General features: G+C 35.8%; 1 protein-coding gene across 5 annotated transcripts in view; it reads right to left on the bottom strand.

Moving 5' to 3' along the window:
• The window catches only part of RBM26 (RNA binding motif protein 26), a 59,491-nt gene that overhangs the window by 4,630 nt on the left and 32,220 nt on the right, over positions 1-22,641 (bottom strand). For 4 of the 5 annotated variants that reach the window (XM_064440700.1, XM_064440702.1, XM_064440701.1 and 1 more), the window contains exons 15-21: positions 20,316-20,444; positions 18,211-18,285; positions 17,391-17,561; positions 12,266-12,370; positions 9,508-9,717; positions 7,345-7,431; positions 4,129-4,242 (exon numbers count right to left, since the gene is read on the bottom strand). In XM_064440700.1, the coding sequence (XP_064296770.1) occupies positions 4,129-4,242; positions 7,345-7,431; positions 9,508-9,717; positions 12,266-12,370; positions 17,391-17,561; positions 18,211-18,285; positions 20,316-20,444 (891 nt within the window). The remainder of the gene's footprint in view (positions 1-4,128; positions 4,243-7,344; positions 7,432-9,507; positions 9,718-12,265; positions 12,371-17,390; positions 17,562-18,210; positions 18,286-20,315; positions 20,445-22,641) is intronic. The other variant, XM_064440704.1, reaches the window with a different exon arrangement.

Here is a 22,641-nt window from a genome sequence, read left to right as displayed (position 1 = left end):
AGCAAAATACAAATCCCTGATACTTGCGATTTAATAGAGAAAAAACTTATGTTTTAATTGTAAACAGTAATGCTTTCAAAAAAGTATACTGTGTATTATATACATATATTAATAAATGGTAAACGGAACATGTTTTTCCTTTTCAGTGGACTTCAAAACGACCAGTACACATGCACCTCATACTTAAATAGCTCTTCTGATTCTTCAGCATATCATTTATGCCCAAGCTGCAATGTTCCCATGAAACTTAAGATGATATACAGAAAACTAATGTTAGTTTTTGCACGTTCACAGTAATTATGCCTGTTTTCATCTAAGAGCTTAATCCACCTGTTCCACAGTATTAAAAAGACTGAATCTGAGACACATTCATTTTGACAGCTTAATCAAGCTTAAAGCCAATATAAAAATTTAAAAGACTGGAGCAGGGAGACAGATATTTACAGAAATTTAGACAAATATATTAACGTATTTTCAATTGCTTTCAGTAACAACATAGTAACTCAACAGACTTCACAAAACCCTGAATATTTCAGGTCGACAATTACAGGTTTCAGAGAGGCAAAGTTAAAAAAAAAAAGATAATCAGTGAGTTGTTTTGTTGGTTTAACTTTTGTCTACATATAGACCCAGGGGTGTATGTATGAGCTATCCCCTGCCTCGGAACTTTTTTGATGATTGCACCTATCATAGCAATATCTGCACCAGCTAGAGAAAGGACTATCACACAAGAATCTATCTTCCTAGCAAAGTCTCTCAGCTGTTATCTAACAGTTACAGTCTTCCTTGCTTATTCTTCTTGTCCCAGAAATTTTAGGCTTTTGCTACAGAATTTCCAAATTCAACAGGAGGCGTGAGGGTTGATTTGTGAAGTTAGGGCACTTTCTGGAGAGATGCGGGACTCTAGGCTGAAGAAAGCCTAGAACTAAGCCTTCTCTCTTTCCAGTAAGCTGTTTTACAAGAGAGAGAAACTACCACCCTCACTACCTGTGGAAAGTACATTTAAAAAGCAGCTCTGTTGACACCTGACCTGTCTAACAATGTATGCTTGGGTACTCTGAGCCAGACTAAAAAACAGAAGCCTTCTGAGGACTTAGCCTCTTTCCCTGGTGTCTATATGTCCAGCAGGCTAAAATATGACAGAGCTGTCAAAAAGGAGTCGTCTTGGGCAGCACACAGTGCAGAACTCTAAGGTGCAAAGGCTGCATGGTGGTACGGATGATCAAAAAGCCTGGAACAACTTCCGTATAGGGGAACAACTATAGGTACTGTCTGGCCTGGAGAGAAAGGATCTGAGGGGAAGAATGACAGGAGTCCACATATATTAAGTGTCTCGGAGAAAGTGAAGAGAGAATGTTGGTTTGCTTTTTGATGCAAGAGCAGGAGACACAGAACTTAAACATGCAAGTGGCAGGTCCCATATAAAGATACTTATTCTTGGTAGACATAGCTGAACAGTAGTGTTCCCTGTTGGAGGACATTACAGATGCTATTTGGATTCCAAAGAAACTGGACAAAACCATAAACACTGATCAAGGGCTTTCAACTACAAAAACACCAGATCTCCGGCTCAACAGGTCCCTGAACTGCAAATAACTGCTGACTAAAAGCTTATCTCTACTTACACATCTTATATATCTCACAGATCTTATACATCTGTGTTTGACTCGGTAGAGTCAACTCTGTTCGGCCCCCAGTTGTAGAATGTAAGGCATCTAGGAAGATCAGGTGCTTTCACAATTAAGTGGCTACTCACCAGAGGTTTTCTATAGCATGCAAGTCTAAAAGACCTACCTCAGATTTTATGAGTGGATTAGGAACTGTATTTCATAATTAAGAATGTCACTCTGCTGAATTATCTACCACCTCTCTCGCCCTCCCCTTTTTTTAAAAATCAAGGTACTCTAGATTCAAGTCTTAAGCCTGCTATCCCTCTTTAGCATAGTATTCCCTAGCTGAACTAAAACGGTAGTTTAGACACAGAAAAATGAAGGAAACGTTTTTCATGTGTTTACAATAGCTGCCACACAATGAAGTAGCATGATGAACTGTAGGCACAGGGTCACAAGTACATCAATCATGTTAAAAAAAAAAATCTGTAAACACTGGACCAAGTAAGAATCCTGCAACACTATTAACAAAAATATAGGTAAACTAGTAGTTTTATATTACACATTTGCTATTGCAAAGATTTCAGCAAGCATGCAAAAGCAAGGAACAGCTACGGCTTGTGATTCAAGATCAACTCCTATACGTTTTCCACATGAATAATTAGCCAAGGAATGACTGTAGAAACAGCTCAGAGACAAATAAAAACAGTTACAATTATAGAACAAAATCAGATCTCAAGAAAAGTATTAGAAAAAAAATCATCAGGGGAGAAGTATCTCCCATAAAGATAAACGTTCAAATAATTAAATTATTTCTCAGTAGTAAAAAAACTTGTCACTTCCTCTGTCTACTTAAATTTTGAAAAGTTTTAGATGAGTCCATCAGTTTATGAATTACAGAAAACAGTTTCATGCAGTCTTTTCTCTGAGTTTCTCTTCCATACCCGATGACTCCTGTTAAGGAGAACACCACCACTGAAACCAGATATATCCCACTATCACAAACACTTCTCAGCTGACAAGATGCCATCAAGCATGTAGGCCCAAGGTCTTTATAAATCTGCCCTTTCCCTTTGCCAGGGCCCATCTCATGTAGCTACTATCTTCATTCCCCCTTTTTTGCTCCCTATAGCCCAAACGTTCCCCCCTACACTCAGTGTCTTCAGGTGGGGTTAAAACATGAATCTCACTGTAGTTCACTTACCAGTGAACCTGTGCTTTCCTTCCTTTACTCTGCTGAAGTGTTTGTACATCCCTCCCTGCCCTTCCTCCATTATGCAAAATGGAGAAGTCTCAGTGAAATAGTTCCTCAATGGGACTTCTCAATAAAGTAGACTCCTTGCAGCAACAAACTTTGCTGTTGGTCTTTACAGGAAATACATCCCTGAAGGAGAAGTGACAAAATAGCTAAGATGCTCTGAAGATTCTCCACTGTAAGCTCCTGTTCACTCACAGCTCATTACTATCTGACAACACTGGAGGCTTACATATACAAGGGAAGTAATATTTAGTACGTCAGAATGCACAAATGCCTAATATGAATACATAGTGGTGGAAGTAGTCTACTCTACCTGTCTTTGGCTGGCATGCTAAGAAGAAATTAGTATTTTTGGAGGCAGAAAGCAAACAGACAAACCGGCTTTCTTCAGAAAAAGAACAGAATGCGAATACAAAACGTAAACAAACTAACCAAATTTGGTTGTATCAAAACAATCTTGTGAAACTGCTCCTATGCCAGGTTTGCCAAAATATCATCAGAAAAAAGATACAGACAAAATACTATTACCAAGTAAGTCAGTAAGTACTTTTCTTCAGCTATTATATGCAATTATGTATACACAGTTAACTGACAGTAAATGAATTTGAAAAAAAGACTGCTTGGCTTCTTCCCCAAGTAACATTTGTATTTCAGAGTTCACAAAGATTGGTATTTTGAGTGTAATGCCTTGTATGCATCAAGAAATGTTGTCCAACTATTCCTACATTAACCAAGTGAGACTATTTGGACAAGTCTAATATCCTTCATGTGCTATGAAGACGACTAACACTGAACAGGGGTACTTTAGATGTCTGAATGAAGTTAGTAAATGCTCTAAATTATTCTTTCACCTGTATCCTCCAAGCCGTATCTCTCTATAAAGGAAGATTAGATTCTGAAATTTGATCCTCTAAGAAATTAGTGCCTAAAGTAGATGGTACAAAAAAACATGTTTTGGACAAAATCGTCAGTCTCTCTCATCCAAGCTCAAACACACACGTTCTATTTTCTAGATATATTCTCGAGATTTTTTTGTTGTGTAAGAAATGAAACACTTCTGCAAGGAAAAAAAGTATCTGTACTTGCAACAGCCTAGCAAACAAGAAATGTATTTATAGATAAATCCACTTTCTGATATCAAAATATGAGTTAGTTTCAAAAACCGAAGAATGAATCAACAGATCATTTTCTTTTGAAAAAGCTACATTATTTCATCTGAAAAGATAAAAATGAAAGGGAAAAAAGAAAAAGCAAGCTTACTTCTTCTTCATCAGGTTCAGCTTCTTCTGTTTCAACAGCTGACATACTAGCAGCTGGCTTGTTCCATGCCAACTTTAACTCTTGTCCTTTAAAACGAGATCCATGAATTGCAGCCTAAAACAAGTTTAAACATTTTAGTTACAGATTTCTTTCTCAGGGGAAAAATTAACTTCAGTAATACTTAAATGCCAGAAATAAACCAACAGCCTCCTTTTTCAAAAGAAAATCCAAGTTGTAGTACATTCATACTGAATTACTGTTAGTAGGTTAAAACAAACCAACTTCATTCACTGCACAAGGAACTTGCACATCCTTTCAGGAAAACTATTAAAGTACATTCAGAAGAAAATAAGCTTTGAAAACCATAAAGCATTTGCTGATGTGGGTAACATACTGAGCCAACACCTTCCTGGTTTTTAATATTATCTCGATGGGTTCTTCACCTTTCAAAGACAGACAGCAAACTTTTAATGCATAACTTACTGGAAGAAGTAAGACATCCCACTAATATAAATTATTTCAGATGTATTTTTATATATATATATAAATATATTTAAAAACCGCCAAACAACTAAAAAAAAGCCCCTTTCTGATTACAACTTAATCTACTGGAAAACATTCCACTTCCTGTAAAGCTGTTGTAATTGAAATGTAAAAATTTTAACTTATGGGATATTCATGCCTTTAAGTACCAGCTGCATTAAGTGGCTGCTTTGGAAATAGTATGTTCAAATTAAAGTAACATGAATGAGCATAAATCAGCGTTAGCAACATTCCGAAATAACCGTCATGGTCACAAAAGATTTATAGTACAATCTGAAAGCACAGCATAATGTGAAATGTAGAAACAATTACATGTTCAATGACATCTGAACATGAATTGTGTGATATTAAAGTCCCCAGGTATAAATTTTAAATCTGTACATATAAATTTATGATAAATTTAAAAGATTCTATGCTTATTAAAATGCAGCTCAGGAGCTTTTTGTCCACGGTCTCATCACAATGTCACACAACTAGAATTTTTAAAAGTACTTATACGTGACATTTAGGTCCAAAAACAACTTGTAATCTTTGGAAGAAATTACTACTACATAAAAATGCAACATTGTACAACAGGGAATCTTCCTCTTCCTTCTAGGCTAAAACATATACGGTCATAAAGCTTAGGCCTATTTTCATTTAAGAAGGTAAAATATTAGCTGCATTTACATCACAATTGGCCTCAACAGAGGTTTTGAACGATTACCTTCTACAATTTCTCCAATCGCCAGTCTTAAAGTCTGCTTTAGTACTAAACACAAATTCCAGTGGAATTGTATTTAATATAGAAGAATATCTTAAGGATAATACAGACTTTACTATATTTGATCAAATACAGTTTTCATAGAATTTTAATCTAAAAATGAAGGTGCAGTTAGACACAAAGTTATTTGACAATTAAAACGTTTAATGCTAACTAGATTGTGGACATCACACACATTCTCTGCCCAACCTTCTTTTTTGGGTGCTTCCTATCTCTACACTTCTACATTTGGTTCCAAAATACTACCATTTCAGCGAAGGCTGAAATGACTCTCCGTGCCAATTTTTAGGCAAAACAAGTTATAACAGTAAAAACTGTATTTTGCTGATAAAAAAGTATCTGTAGTAAGATACTGTCAAGAGCGCAGTTGTGAATCATACTCCACCTGCGAGAAGGACAGACTTTATTTGGACAGTCTATAAAATCAGATTATTGTTCTAGGTGACCTATTTTTATTTTCAGGGTATCAGAAGATCCTTGCAATACTTAGAATATTTCTTACATAAAAGACAATGTCAAAGAATATGAAGTTGCAAAATGAAGTACCCAATGTCAGGAAGCACCAAAACTAAAATTCCAACCGTAATTCAGTCCACTTGTGAGTATACTAATTATGACAGCTTTTACCTGAAAGCAGGTATTTCTTATTCTCCACAGAATTTTTGTTCATAGTTGAACTGTGTTCCCTCAAAACAGTTGTACAGCACTGGTTTTTCCAATCAGTCAGTATATACTGTGTACCATTTATCACACCTCCTTTTTTACAGAATAATTACCACCTCCGTACAGTTAGTGCTCATCATTGCTGTATCTAAGAGCTTCTCAAACAAAAATTCTGTGTTTCTGTAGAACATCTTTGGCACACGTATCGAATTGTTTCTCAAAATATGTAACCACAATGATACTGTAAGTATCCAAAACTATTGTGATTGGCTTAACTTGTATTGTAAATAAGAGTATTTCTGTCTATCAGGTCACTGGTAAGTCAAGATAAAGCATACAAAAAGAGGATTCTGGCCAGACAGAACAACTGTGTTCAGGTGAACTCCACAAGATGAACTTCGTGCAAAAACAGAAACTTTGTGCAAAATATAAATATAAAATGAAATCCTTCCACACAACCATACCGTAAATACCAATCCATTCTTTCTGGAGTCCTTATTATTTTCAGGATACTCCTTTCCAACAGTGATGCAAGGATTTTAAAGAAAATAAAATCATTTGCAGAACAATTATGGTCATGATTTTGCGCAGGTTGACATACTGCCTACACCATGGACTGAACAGGGCAGGAGTCCTGCTGAGCCAAATGATCCATATGTAAAGATCCAATGATCCATATGTAAGGATGCTGAATTACGACATACCTCAACTCTGGATTTTAGTCTCTGAAATTCTATACTTCTGTAATTTCCTAAATTTCTAAGAAATATGCTAAAAAGGGGGGGGGGGGGGGGGGGGAAGAGAGAATCCTATCCCACCAAATCACGTTTACACTATCACAGGTTTTCAGGCAAAGGTAAATAAAACTGATCCCAAACAAAATATATAAGCTCACCCTGCAGGATGTCATTTCAGGAAATTTCAGGCAGACTGTGAGGATACCAAGTCTTCAGGTAAAAACAACTGGTAATTAAGTAACGATGAGCCAAGACATCCAGCTATCAATTCTCGAGTGTTTCTCTTAATTTCTCCTATATCCTGTACTTCAGCTTGCTATAAACACCCTCATTTCCTAAGGATTTCAGTAGTTCTGACAGATTTGTTTAATCTAGAATTAAATTTCTGTGTCAGACTTTTAAAATATTTTTAAACAATTAGCAGTATTAAACTTAGTCAAATATAGAAGTATAATGTAACTAGAAAGCAGTTGAATGTTACAGAGTATTTTCAACAGAGACTCTACTCACAGCTTCAGCTTCTGCTCTTGTCTTAAAGGTAATCACCGCATGGAGGGAAGAGTCATCTATCTGGCAATCTTCAATTTCACCATATTGCTTTTAATAAATAAAAAAAAAGCTTAGTGAAATAGTTCTTCACTTCTAAAAATGCTGTCCTAAACCAAATGCCCTCAAAAATCATAAAATTAGAATAGTGTACCTTTCCCAGCCTTAATACCAAGAGTACTTGTCTTTGCAAAGAATACAGTTACTTTTACTTGCATTTCTAGAACACAAAATTGCTGTAGTCTTTGGGTTTCCTGATTATAAGCATATAGGTATGAAGTAAAATCATGACAGAAAAAGAGGTGGTTCTGCTTCAATACTTCTCTTTTGATTAAAAAGAAGGGATCTTGAGATCATTCCATCAGCCTATTATGAAACTTTTCCACAAAATCATTTATTAGACGCAGGGACTGCAGAAAGTTTCAAAAGTTGATTTAAGCACATTAAGAACCTGACCCATCTACTATTGTAATGGTCTGTGTGGTACCACTACGTTTAACGCTGTCATCACTGTAAGCTGCAATGCCCAACGTATCTGTACAGGTCGAGTGCACTGCTGATGTGCAGAGCTGTGATGTGATGTATCACAGAAACAGAAATACAGCTCAGTGCATTTGCATGGAATTTGGAGCAAGTTTAAAAACAGCAAATGCACAACCTGCAAATGAATTAAATAACATTTTTTTCTCAGTGTTAGACTACTGACACTGAAAAGATTTGTTGATGCTACTAAGGTTTTTCTGGTTAATATTTTTGTTAAAGATAGTAAATTTCATACTCCCTGCAATAAAACCAAAGTATAAGAAAACGCTAAGTTCTGAGCAAATTTATGACCGCAAACTGACAGCACACAGCAAGCTTTTACCAGTGGCAGATTCTCTGTCTTCAGTTTTATATTCTTTGCAGTCAGCAAGCAAAGTACATAATGAAATGCAAAATATGAAAGGTGACCAGCAAAATTTACTTTAGCAATATCCACAAGGCAGACTAAATCACAATATAGTGCCATAGATCAAAAAATAACTTGATTCTTATACTTATCATTGACACTAGACTCGGAAATGTCCTATGATTGACCACTGGATTTTACCGCTTCATTTTAAAGTTTTATGTTCTTAGTTTTACACCAAAAATTTATAAAGTCATTGCTCAAACATTTGGTCCACCATACATCCCTACAGAAAGTACTTCTGTTCCCCTTAAATACACACACACGCACATATATAGGTATAAATGTTTGGTCTGTCATTCATCTCTACAGAAAGTAATTTTGTTCCCCTTATGGGTATGATGGTTCCCTTTTCATTCCCCTGTATAGGTATGATGTGGTATATTTAAGGGGAACAAAACATATATGTATGTTTATGTATGTGCATGTGTACACACACATGTATCTATACTCCTGGAAGCATGACACCTTAAAAAACCTAGTATAATAGCGGTGGGTTTTTATAAATTTACGTTTATTATGTTTGCACATAAAAATTTGCTAAAAATTATGTATGTTGATTTATAATTTTTTAGAATAAAAATAGAAAAAAATGTAGAAAAATCTCTGACTTTGTAAGCTTAGAGATGAACAGACAGAAACCTTTTGGCTGCCCTGCCAAGATCCGGATATAGCTGCACAATTTTCATCTTGATTCTTAAATTTATAAAATTAGGCAAAAGCATTGAAAATTTTTGGTGAGAACTCTCATTAAGCACTTGGTTAAGATACTTCAGTAAAGAAACAGACTTCAGGTATTGAAAATTTGGCACTGAACCAGCCTTTGTTCTCACCATCCCTTCAGTTATTTTATCTTTCCACACCTAAAAATTTCTAAAAATTTTACATATATCCTGAACAAACAAATATTTTAAGTCATTACTTTATATTCCCAATTTCATTTCTTCTTAAGAAAAAAAACCAATGCCTTGTAAATGCTATGCGGTTACAGTTATAACTAGTTGGATCAATGGTGTAACTTCTCATTGTTTCACCTTTTTCTGATGCACCCTCTTTTTCCATGAACAGGCATATCATGGTAAAGATTCATTCCTAAACGGCATTTCCAGATTAAGTGAATCAAGAGAAAAGTAATTCAATAGAATGAAAAGAACGTAAAAAGTGAAATTGCCACATACCGCAAAATGAGGAAGAAGATCTTCTCTATCACTTTCTGTAAATGCAGAGATTTCTAATGCCCTAGGTCGATGATCCACCACTGCATGCACAGGAACTCCTCTGCCTCTACCCCGGCCTCGTATTCCTCTACCTCTGCTACGTGATGCACCCCGACCTCTTGCATGAACCCCTCTACCACGAACTGAAGAAAGAATCCCTCGTTTGGCAGCCTAAGATGTTTATACATAACATATCGATATATTAAAATTCATAATCTAAACGTTTAGACAAAATTAAAAAACACATATTCTGATGTTTCCTAAAGACACATTCCCAAACACGTCTCAGAAAGAGCAGCTTACAGGTCTTAAAATAACAAAAGGTGAACAACTTAGTAACACTGAATAGCTAATACTGTTAATTAACAACAGATCAAAAATAAGGTGGAAATAGGAAAAAAGAATCAGGTATTAAAAAGAGTTATCAAAAAAGCCCTTATCTGTGAGGATAATTCCTCTCAGGAGAAAGGAGCTACAGTACAACATTTGAAATTTCATTAACAAATTTTCCTTATCTGGTGAGTAACTACTAAATTTGTATCTTTATCTTTGCCTCTTAATTAGTCTCTGAAAATCCAGCCAGGGCTTTTATTTTAACCAGAATTAATCCAGCTTTTGGCCACAGAATTGTGAGATATGAAACAGAGGCTCTAAGGAGCACCTCTAACAACAAAGTATTTGCTAAAAAGTTGGCTCTGCGTACTCACTGATTTCCATTCCCACAATACCTGTGTATGCCTTCTAAAGAACTGGCATGCAGTCTCCAAGAAAAGTCAAAAGGATGATGATGGTAAATAATTTGCCAAAGTTATTTTAAGTTTCAAAAAAGCACTTTCAAGGACTTAATTTCAATATTTATAACAGGAGAAAAGATCTTTTCAAACCCAAATATATCTGATGTAGGAATCAAATGTTAAATGAAATCACCATAATAATGTTTTTAACATATCCTACAGTGTTTACAACTCAAGCACTGATAGCACTACTTTAATGCATGCCAATGATATCACCCATGAGGAAGATCCATCTGTTATGGCTTTATTCATTAAATTATTCAGACAATTTTACAATAGTATATAGTCCATTTTTTTTAGTTTTCATAAAGAAAATCCTGTAGGTTTGGTGCGGTTTTTTTTGTTGGTTTGTTTGTTTGTTTTTGTGTTTGTGTGCCCCCGCCCCCCCCCCCCAACATTTTAAATGGTTAAATGAATACTCCAGAACATTAAATATTATGCTGTCTCAGCAATCAACCTGTATACTGTTTCGGTTTCTCACAGTAAAATCAGGGCTACCTGAAACAGAGCAGCAGGTTACAAGCCACAGAAGCAACCCATGAATGTTGTGGGAGTTAAAGTCACAATGACAATGTGTGAATAATTTTTTTCTAAAGAATTTGTATGAATACTGAAGAATCAAACAAACATCAAGGGAAAAAACCCATATCCCTCTTGTAAATTATGCAAGGGATACATTTCATGCTGTTCCTTGAAACCTACTGGTATGCTTTACTGATAACCCTGTTTTTCACCATCTGCTTTGATCAGTGTTTGCTAAAGGCCTCAGAATATTCATCTTATTATGAAAAATTGTTTTCCTGAAAGAGCTACAATTTCTTTTCCAACACAAAATACAGACTCAATATGAGATGGAGTAGGATTAGCACACTCAACTACAGCATAATTTTATCTTGAACAAGCACCTACTTTCCTACTGCTATTTTAAAGATCATTCAATTCCCGTATTTATAAATCATACATTTAGAAAGTAAGTTTTCAGTACACCTATGAACTATTATTCACCATCATAATATATTATTAACATAAGCTTTTATGTAATCTCTATTGAATCGGCTTGGCTTGTTAACAAACCTATTTTCATAATTACCAAAGCTGCATAACAACTTAGTTTCAAAGTAAGATTTTAATGCAACTTAGCCGTATGTATGTGCACTGTGTTCATATGTAGTTATACATAAGACATGACCAAACTTCATTAAGAGGGATTTAAGCGACACAGCAGCCTGCTTAACAGTAAAAAGAGATAAGATTATCATGCAATTAAGTAGATATTACACAATCATATATGCAAGACAGTGCAATGTAACACAGAATAACACCCACAGCATTCAGAATTTCTAAAATAAGACACAGATATGAAGAATCTTGCACAGCCTTCTGAATCTTTTTAAAAGCAAGTACTTTAAGAAAAAGCATGTTTCTATACATTGACCACTTCTTTAAACATAGTACTTGCTTTTGGTAAGTTTTCCTTCTCTTGAAACCAATGCGGTAGTAACATTGCTTTTGGCATTTCAGGCTTTTTGGTTACTCTCATTAAGAGGATGATGACAAGAATAAAAGATCAAGCAGTGTTTTTTAACTCTTCCGTATCAAACACACCACCACCTACAGGCAACAATTTAAAAAGACTCCCCACTCTCAAGGAACTATTACTACCATAAATTTATAAAATACCACGTCATCTAAACAGTTACGGAATTTAAATAGATTAGCAACTAAAATGAAAGACAATACTATTTCTCTACCTCAGTTGGATTCAGAAACCAATCTTTTAAATTATTGCTATATGCTTCCATCTACATGTAACTTAATATTGCACCCTGGAAAAAAATAGTTTATGATACAATACACAAGCTAATAAACATATATGAAATTATTTGGTTAAAAGTTAATTGCTACGAAAGAAGAGACAAACATACTTCCAGCTGTAGCTCTGTATATTTTCGTCTTAATTCAGTAACTTCCTCCCCAGCTTGCATCTTCTTGTATAAATCCAGTTCAGTATCTAGTAACTCTTTCTGCATCTAAGAAATTGTTATGGTAAATTATTAGTTCCACAGTTCACATTCTCTACTGAGGAAACAATCTTCCGATAAAACCCAAGAATCTACTGCTATGCTCCTATCAGCAGGCTATTTCAAAACCACAAAACTACTTAAGGATTGGCCAGCACTGGCATCCAGGTAAGGTAGAAGTCTGCCACAACACCTCTATCTGGAAAACAAGTTCCTAGAAACTCTAAGGAAAGGGAATTTGAAAACTAGAAGCTGTAGTGGAATTTTAAACTAAACCAAGCTGTAGCTTGTTAATTCAGATCACAGCTGTAACCTTGCAGGCATACTGCTTATTATGCTAGGTTTCCACCTTCAAAAACAGACCAAGCACAAACTTAGGAGCCTTCTTGGCAAGACAAAACTTCTATGTGTAGTAGTATGTTTCTGAGCTTACTTAGTCGTGTCAAAGCTTTTAGACTACTACACAAAGCCAAAACCAATGGAATATCTTCTAAGCTAGAGAGAGACAAAATAGAAAATGCAAAATTATACTGTAGTTACAATGAGATAAAAAGGGATTCTACAAAAAAAAATAAAAGCTGTACAATTATGAATGAATACAAAACCCATAATCAGTAATGAGAAAAAGCATCTAAGTTAATCACAATTCTGTAATGCAAAAAGCACAGATGGTAGTTCTGTTCAGACCACAGTGGAAAAAACACAGTAACAAGACCTCTGCTAACAAAAGGTTGGTCTCTGAAGCACCCAGTGTTGCCTTCCAGCACACAGTACCTTAAAAAAAATCAGAAAGTTCAACAATATATATGAAACTGAAAGATGTCTCTGAACCCAAATTTACATGATAATTGCAACCACTGAGGTGCAGGTGTTGGTACAGGTGCAAGAAAGGCCTTTATGTGACCATGAAAATTTTATATGAAGTTCTGTTCCGAAATATAAACTTTTTTCCTTTTATTTTTTTTTAATTAATGGAAACAGCAGCAGCCAAATGTTTCAATGACATCACAAATGAAGAATAAAATTATAGATGACTGTGAAACACTTTTACATTTACACTCGTTGATTCAAAACCACAGCATGTAATGTATTCAAAGGCTGGTTGTCAAGAGATGAAGGTTTTGCAGTTGTGACAGTTGGAAACCAAGTATCACCATTGAATGATAAAGAAGGGGTTTTTTTGTTTCTTTGTTTTTTCCTGGAAGCTTTAAAAGAAAAAAAGCTCGATTATTCAACTGGCAACTTCAACCTGAACCCCTTTCAGCCCCGTTTTCTGATTATCTACAGCAACCACAAAAATAATCCATTAGCTCCTGTATAATGATTTTCAAAGTTTTCAAAACTGAAACCTATTTTTCTCAAATCCCACTGTGTTGCAACACATCAATGACACAGCAAAACAACCACTTCTGAAGTTTAACAGCAACTACCAGTTAGAACTCACAAAGCAGCCAGTGACATGAGTGTCATAAAGAAGGTCTCTAAACTCTTGAGGTTTATTTCTAGTGCTCCTAATGAAGACTTCCCTTTTAGAGAGCTCTGCCAGGTCTCAAGAAGAAAATACCTCCTTCAAGACATAACAAGAAGCAGCAAAGGTTTCTACACTCAGGGGGAAGAGTATTTTGTAATCTGCATGAACTGGAATAAGACAAAAATAGGTAAAGATAATGGCACAGCCACACAGGTCTCATCTACCTAATGCTTCAAGTTTGCTGGGTCTTCTGAGCCACCAAGGTTTTAAACACTAACAAAATACAAGAGAACCTAGAGCAAGGTCTTTCAGATAATCGTCAAAGTTGTAAATTTTAACTGAAAGCTCTGTTAATGCCTCACTTTCACAAAGGTCAGATGGGACTGACTGTTTTATCTGTTTCAAATGTTAAAAAACCACAATGTTCTCAGACAATGTACACTCTCCTTCAGAGGAAAGCTATCAATAAAATCAACTTTTCTACAGTTTGGATATCTTATCCATTATGAAATGGGTTTGCTTAAAATGCTTCTTCACCTTCCATATTACAAAGGAAATGGAAAACCAGCTCAAAAGCGTCACTAAAACTGTAATTCAAGTTAGCATATTGCCTCACTTTACTAAGTTAGGGAAAAAAAAACCCAACAATCACACAAGGAAGTGGTGTACCAGGTTGCCACGCAAAGGGCGATATGGGTAAAAGATCTCAAGATCAACAGAACTGGGTTGAAGGGGGAGATCACCTCAAGTATACACATACCGATCCACATAAATGAGGGAGGGCCTACAGAACAGTTTCACAGGGGAAGATCTCATTTCTTTTCTGGGAAACCAGTACCTCTCTGAAGAGCCTGTGTACTAATACGGACAATGTGCGAAACAAAGAGGAAGAATCAGATGTCTGTGAATAGTTACAGGGCTACAATCTCACGGAGACTACAGAAACATCATAGGAAAACTCACATGACTGGAGTGCTGTAGTGGATGGATACAGTCTCTTATGGAAGGACAAGCCAGGATAGCTAGGAGTGGGAGCTGCCCTTTATGTGACAGTGCAGCATGAACACATGGAGCTCTGCCTGGGTACGTACAATGAGCAGGTCAAAAGTTTATGAGTCAGGATTAAGATGGTAGACCAATGCAGGTGACATTGCAGTGGGTGTGTACTACATACTGCACGATCAGGTAAGGAAGTAGATGAGGCCTTCTTCAGAGAATTGGAAGAAGCCTCCTGTTTGAAGACCCTGGGCCTGGATACCTTCTGGAAAGGCAGGATGATTTTCAAGAATCACACCCTCCAAGTTCCAGAGCGTGTAGGAAATAAAGCAAAGGTGGTAGCAGAGTAATTGAGTACGAGCCAGCAATGTGTCCTTGTGGCAAAGAAGGCCAACAGCCTCCTGGGATGCATTAGGAAGAACACCACCAGCAGGTCAAGGGACATGATCCTTCTCCTCTACTCTGCAGTGGTGAGGCCACATATGGAGTGCTGTGTTCAGTTCCAGGCTCCCCAGCACAAGGGAGACATGCTGGAGAGAGTCCAGCGAAAGGCCACAAAGCTGATTAAGGGACTGGAGCAGCTACTGTTAAGAGCTCAGGCTGACAGAGCTGGGAATGTCTGGCTTCAGGATGAGAAGGTGGTGGGAGGACGGGACCTTATCCATGCGTGTAAATACCCAGCGTGGGTGAATAAAGACGACATCCAAACTCTTCTTAGTGGTGCCTGATAATGGAACAAGATGATACCTAGAGAACCCTTCTTATCTCGACCATTTTGAGCAATGGTGTGTTATTGGACTATTTTCTTGTTTGCTCTAAGAATTTACTGGACCACTTTCAGGGTAAAATCACTGTCACATGTTAAAATGATGCATTCACGATTTTCTAGTCAAGCATTTACCAAGTTTTCACGATGAAATTTGCTTCTTCGTTTCTATGCGTCTGGATTCTTCCCCTTGTATTTGAGGAAACCCACAACCAACCTTTAATTATTGGATCAAAACTGTTAGAAACTATTCTTCCTGTTCAAATTTATGAAGCACTGTACACTACCAGCAGAAAAAGTATTTCTCAAAAACATGAGGCTTTAACAATCAAATACAATCAAATCAAATTCTCTCTACAGGTAGGTAACTTCCTCTCAGAAACATTTTCTCACCAAACAATGTCCACTCCCTTTCAAAAACATTAACACCCCCCTACCCCCCCGCCACAAAACCCCCTCATCTTAAAAAAAAAAGAGGAATTTAATCTTATTACGGCACTGTCTAATTTCTGGGATTATTACAATTAGTTTCCCCTCTAACACACAGCAGACTATTCCACTGCAGCTGAATCTGTTTTACAAGGTATAAACTGACTTCCAGAAATTACAATCTATGTCCATTTTCAGGATAAAAGTATGCTGCTTCAGCTTTTTCCTGACTGACAAATGATGTAAGAAGCTACAGTGAGTGTATACAGGTCATTTCAATATTTCTTTTTGGTATTTCTTTTCAAAACTGTACAACACTAATTTACACTGCAGTTACCTTACACCTATATCTCTGTGTAAAATGAAGCAGTAGAAATGCTGTTTCAAACTGCAAACTAATGATCAGTTTCAATTAAATCTGGGTTGTAATGTTACACCAGCTTTTTAAAACAGAACGCCAAACATTAGAAGACTAAGCATTCTGAATACTTAAGAACTGAATAAAAACAACAAGAAAAGATCAAAGCTTTTTATATTCTACTGGAAAATACACTGTACAAAAATCTGCTCTTTTATTAGTATGCACTTCCTCACTTGATAAAGCAAGAAAAGCTTATAATGTATTTAAAAGAACACATTAATTTCTTGAAATGTTATTTCTCAAAGTCTTAATTCTTCATCACCTTGTACCCTGTTTAAGAGCAAATACTTCTATAAAAAGCAAAATACTGCATTTTAAAAAGGTAATATAATTGCATCTTTATGCAGTTGGGAAACTGGTTACAGCCATACACTAACAAGAGTGACAGCAGAGAAGGAAGCTCCTCTCATAGGTACAACCCAAACATGGGCAGCTAGATCAAAGGAAAACTGACCATTATAATCTTCAATCTAAAAAGCTGAATACATTGAAAAATTTCAGTGACATTAAAAACCCCAGAAACTAGTTTCATGCCGCAGTTTGTTCTGTGTATTAAACCTGACCAAAAGAAGTTTTGCATAATGATAATCTTTTGCATAAGAAATACGATTTTCATGATTTCCATTAAAAATTTAAGCAAGAAATAGGCTATACACAAAAGATTGGATAACGCAAAAGAAATCATCATCAGAAGAGTTTTGGGGTTTTTTGACTTTCCAGGTGATGTAATATCTGTGTAACACTGAATAAACCTTTTAGAGAACAGAATGGTTTTAAAATTAACTACGCTCCTTTAAATAGAGGACAAAACGAATCTCACTTTTAAGAGCAGTTCAAAATTCAACCAGTATGGTTCTAAATATTGCTGATGTGGCTGCATATTTTTATTCTGCTGACATGAACATGTGAATTCATCTTATTAAAAAGCTGACCAAAACTTGAATACCTGAGTCTTAGTTTTCATGCTTTTTAAAGGAGCCCCTCCTCCTGGTGATACACCTTTTAATTCATCCTTTAACTTGGTAATGCTATTAGTCAAAATTTCCAGTGTTTTCATTATTTCTGCTTTGTCTTCTGACTTCATGGCTTTATTCTTCTCCAGCTTTGAAATCAACATCTGTCCAATTTAAAAACAAAAAAAACCCAAAACAAACAAAAAACAACAACAACAAAAAATCTTTTTACTTAGCAACTATTACAGACCTGTTTCCCAATATTAATTACAACCAATGGAAAAACAGAATATTGCATTTCTTTTGCTGTGATTTTCCAACTCAACATACAGGGCTTTTAACAGCTTATATTAAATCTTTGTCTGACTCTCGAGATGAATTCATTTGCCAATGAACATCTGATATTGCCATTTCATTTGGACAGATTTGCTCAACATCCTTAATTATTTCAACAGTTTTATTCAACTTAAATGACGTTTTGGTTTTTTTTGCCTCCTAAGCCTGAGTACAGTCATGCATACTTCTCTACATCAATCTTTCCTGCTCTTGTCAAGTAGAACTCAAGCATGTTGCACCCAAATTCAGCAATGGAAACTAAAATTGCATCTACATTGCATAAGCTTGTAGTTTAAGCGAACTAAGTTCACTTAAAGACAAGTTAGATCAAAACTGAGCTATAAAATAAGCGTTCTCTCAGAATGGTATTATCACTCTGTTTTTAGAGCTCATGCTTACAAATTCTGAAGTATTTTAGAGAAGTGAACTGAGATGTTACTACTGAATTGCTGCCTTTCTTTAATGCTAACATTTTACCTTTTGTGTTTCAATGTGCTTCTCTAAGATTTCTTGCTTCTTCTTTCTCACATCTTGTTGAAGTCGTAATGCTTCCTAGAAGCATAAGAAAATTAAATAAAGTTTCTAGATTTTGAAAAATAATGCCAGGAGAATAACATACTATACCTGACAACTATACAGTAGTAACTTGCAATAACAGGGAAAAATTAGTAACAGCAACATAAGGTACTAACAGGCAATATTTCAAATTATGTTTCCGAAAAACAATGCATAACCATATTAGTGAAGGATCTAATGGTCGGTCTTAGTTAGATCTGTGCTGGGAAGATTTCAAGGGGAAGTAACCCCTTGCACAACTCCACTGAAAGCTGAAAGGCAATATAACACACTACTGCAAGAGGTACAACATGGAAGAGTTTAAATGTGCAAGGACAGTATCTTGAAAGCAACTGTAAATCAGGTCTATCACATTCTCCAGTATAGTTACAAGCAAAAAGAAAATACATTCTATTTTCTAAAATTAAAACGTCACCCAAAGAAAACCATCTCTCCTGCGTCTAACTACTGCAACTTGGAAGTGACAAGTACTACCACTCAATCTGCTAAAAACATGATCTTGGCATTGCAATGTCAGGCTCCTACTAATGCTGCTCGAGAGAAAGCAATTGCTTCTTGCTCTCAGATACAGAATGTGGAAGTCTGAGACAGCAGGATGCTTGCAGAAAACAATTAAGAGCTTTGATACCAACATATTTAATGGGATAAAAGAGGACTGGCAGAAGACGACTTCACACCTCTAGATCACCAATCAACTGGGATCAGACTGCAAGTGGATTACATTATAGAAAGAGTGTAAATGCACAACAGCCATAAAAAAAAGAAATAGTAATACGTTTTCTGTATGTCCTCCCAAATACTGACAAATTCTGCTGCATGAAATGTTAGTTTTGCAATACAGCGTGCAATCATTTTTCTGGAGGGAAAGGGAAGATACGTCAATGGGATGAAGGCTAAGAAAAACTAGGGAGACAGAAGGAAGACAGTCCCACAAAATCATGTACTAGTATGTTGTAATAGAAATCTCTGAAGAGAGGAAAGAGCACAAGAGCACATGAAAAAAAAAGCAGATCCCTTTGCACGTCTTCAGTGCCTTCTCTCAAAAAAACCCTACAGCTGTTATGATAAGTCAATAATTTTGTTATGAGCTTTTTGCCATTTCACAGGCATTTAGTGTCTTAACTTGAAAGGTAAAGGCTCTAATTCTGAAAAACATGTTTTAGTGGATAAATATGAAATGAAATCCCCGAATTAGAAGTTATTTCTTTAAAACCTAGACCAATGCCACAACTGACATGCAGCTACAAACTGCTATTGCAAATTAAATCAGGTATTATCTATAGAAGTTTACCAATAGGCTAAAATCTTTGCTTAATGGTTATGCTGCTTTCAGTACTTACATATGAATCTAATTTAGTATGGAACTCTTAATTTGTGGTTTGAAACCAGTAAAATAAACTGGGATTTCCCGAAAATTCTAAGCAAGCTAAACTACAACTAAGTGACCTATTCAAGGACAAACGCTTTTTTGTTACATTTCCTCTCTGACATTAAAAAAAAAGCTTTGTAAAAATTAAAAATGGATACAGAACTATAGTTTGGAAACAATAAGATGCAGAATCATACAGTTCTTAGTTCACTCAAGTGAAGAAACAATTTTGGTCACACGTACGAAACACACTGAGAGTAAAGGCCAGTTTAACAAGAATAAAGGCCGGTTCCAGGAAGGCTTAAGAGAGAAGAATAGAGACTAGTCTATACTCCCTTCTCACTCACAATAGACAATTCATGCCTCAACATGCAGATTCTGCTTCCAGGAAAAAGTGTTTCACATTTTGAACTTTTAGAGAATTTTAAGCCTGCTTACGCTGCCTGAAGGTACTCTGAAAAAAAATAACAAAACAATGCTGGATTTTCTTGTTCTTTGAAAAGAAACCATTATAGTGAATTTAATCTTGTAACTAGTTTCATCTTGACTCTGGAGATGAATATACATAGTGCGCTATCTATAGTGGTCACAACTTCCCAATCTAGGTCCATTTTATAAAGAAGCATATTTAATTTACCTGTTTTTTCTTCTGTGCTTCATTAGAGTCTAGCACGGAAGTGGAAACAACAGGCAAAGATTTCTGTGCTGCCTTCAAAGCAGCAGGGTTGTACACAGTTTTTGTCAAGCCAGTAGAAGTGGATAAAACCTATAGGAGGAAATCATTTTATTTTTTTGCCAGTGAATTTCAATTTAAAAAAAATACATGAGTGCTTAAAAATATATAAGCGTCTTTTCTTTTGTCTGTTTTGATGATATGGAATACAAAAATTTGGTGTGACAGTTATATTTGGAATTGCTGAAGTTAAGCAATTTTTGAAGAGCCAGCATCACATCAAATATCTAAAAATTATAAACATCAGTTTATAAATCCTTTCCATTGATATTTCATATGTACTTCCAAGTTTCAAATACATAAAATTTTATGTATTTGAGCAAGATTAAGGAAACAAAAGACCGAGATCTTCCCAAGAATAACTGAGGTTTTTCATTTTTGTTTTGAAGTTTAAAATGCAATTTTTCATGGTTGCATGATTTTTCCATGCAAAAATTAAACGATTTTATAGACTAAGGTTCAAAGTAGATAGAATAGCCCTTTTTCATATGCAGTTTGTGCAAAGTAGAGCTTGTACAATCAACAAGAATTAACTCAAGTACCGGGAAGTCTTCAACATCATACAGCAAAGGAAGAGACCCCTATGTCTCTCTGTCCCCTTTCCTACATTTGTAACGAGGTATAAAAATTTCTCCGAATTCTGTGTTTACTGAGTACACAGTTGCCTGCTCTTCAGCCTCTCTAAAGTACACTATGTACATCTCCACAATACCTTAAGATTTGACTATTCTGTTTTCTTATCACATTCCTTAAAGGACATTTTGGCCATGTTAGTATTGAAAAATCCATGGCTAAGTGCTGGAGATACTATAGGCCTGATCTTGTCTGCCTTTCTAGCATATCACAGTAATTATGCAATTGGTATAACTTCCAGGAGTTTAAAAATACTTTATATGTATGTGCAAAATTAAAAGATGCATGCAGAGTATTGGTCACCATGCACTCCATAAAATAGACACAATGCCCACCAACAGGAGAAAAAAAAGAGACAGCCAAGAAGCATTAGAAAGACAGAAAAGATACAGAGGTCAGAAGAATTTACAACAGGAATGCTCCATAAACAAGCTTTTCACTTCATTGTGCTATTTATCCTATGTCTTCCCACAGTAAAGTGTTTTCTAGAGTAGGCAGTGCAGAGAAGAGGAAAAAAAAAAAATCAAAGCATGTTATGGGGTATTATAAAAGGTGATATAAAACGCTCTAAGAAGGGCATTAAAAAGGAGATGAAGGGATTTTTTTAAAAAAAACTTATTAAAGTACATTAACATATGCACTTCCCAAACAGATAATTCCTGTTACAAAGTAGCTTTAGGACAGGCTACCAACAGACAGAGGACCAAGTAAAGACAAAAATATTGACACACTCCATTTGCCCTGAACTGACTTCATGGGACAATGAACCATGCTTCCTCTTTATGTTAAAAGAGAGGTGCCACAACAGATGTACCTGCATCAACTAATACAGAAGAGCAAGAAGCAACACATGAATGTCTTCTACATCTCTCAATACCATTCAAGAGAAGGAACAGTGTGAATCTCGTCACAAATTCATAAATTGCAAGTCCCTGTATGGCTCTTAAAAGGCCTCATGATGACTGTTTCACCTCCTTTTCCTCCTGCTCTTTAGGAAGCATAGCTACCTATTTTCTTAATGGAAAACCCTACAATCAGAAGCAAAAAAAATCTAGGACATGACCTCTATGTTTTTGACAGCTATCAATCATCTAATTTCTAATGGTTATAGAGCATTATCACTGCAGCCTAATCCATGTAAAGGGACGGTAGTAGGTAAAAAAAGGTCAAACCAAGTTTCTGAACCCTACTAAAAATACCAAAAGAAACCGCTGCTTCATAACAGTCCATGAACAGCTGAGCAGCTAATCAAAGTCAGTCTGTACTATAAGACAGCACAGAGGAAATCAACTTAGCATGGATTTACTCTTCGTAGAAAAGTGTTTCAGGATAACTCAACTCACAGAATAAGGGGAGAAAAAAAGTATTTCCACTCAAACTGAAAGAGACTTCCTATTTCTACAGTAAGTATATGATATGCATGTAAAAATCTAGTTCAGAAATACACAGTACGTTCTTTTATCTGCAACTAATTTAGGGCAACAAGAATGCAACTAATCAAGCCAACAACAAAATAGAGGCAAGAAGCCAAGACCAGTGCATTTAGGCAGACTGCTCAGCTTGAAATTTGTCAAAAAGACATCTTCTACAACTACAA

This window comes from Phalacrocorax carbo, chromosome 1, assembly GCF_963921805.1.
Source record: "Phalacrocorax carbo chromosome 1, bPhaCar2.1, whole genome shotgun sequence".
Classification (NCBI taxonomy): Eukaryota; Metazoa; Chordata; class Aves; order Suliformes; family Phalacrocoracidae; genus Phalacrocorax; species Phalacrocorax carbo.
This window is presented reverse-complemented; position numbering and strand designations above follow the sequence as displayed.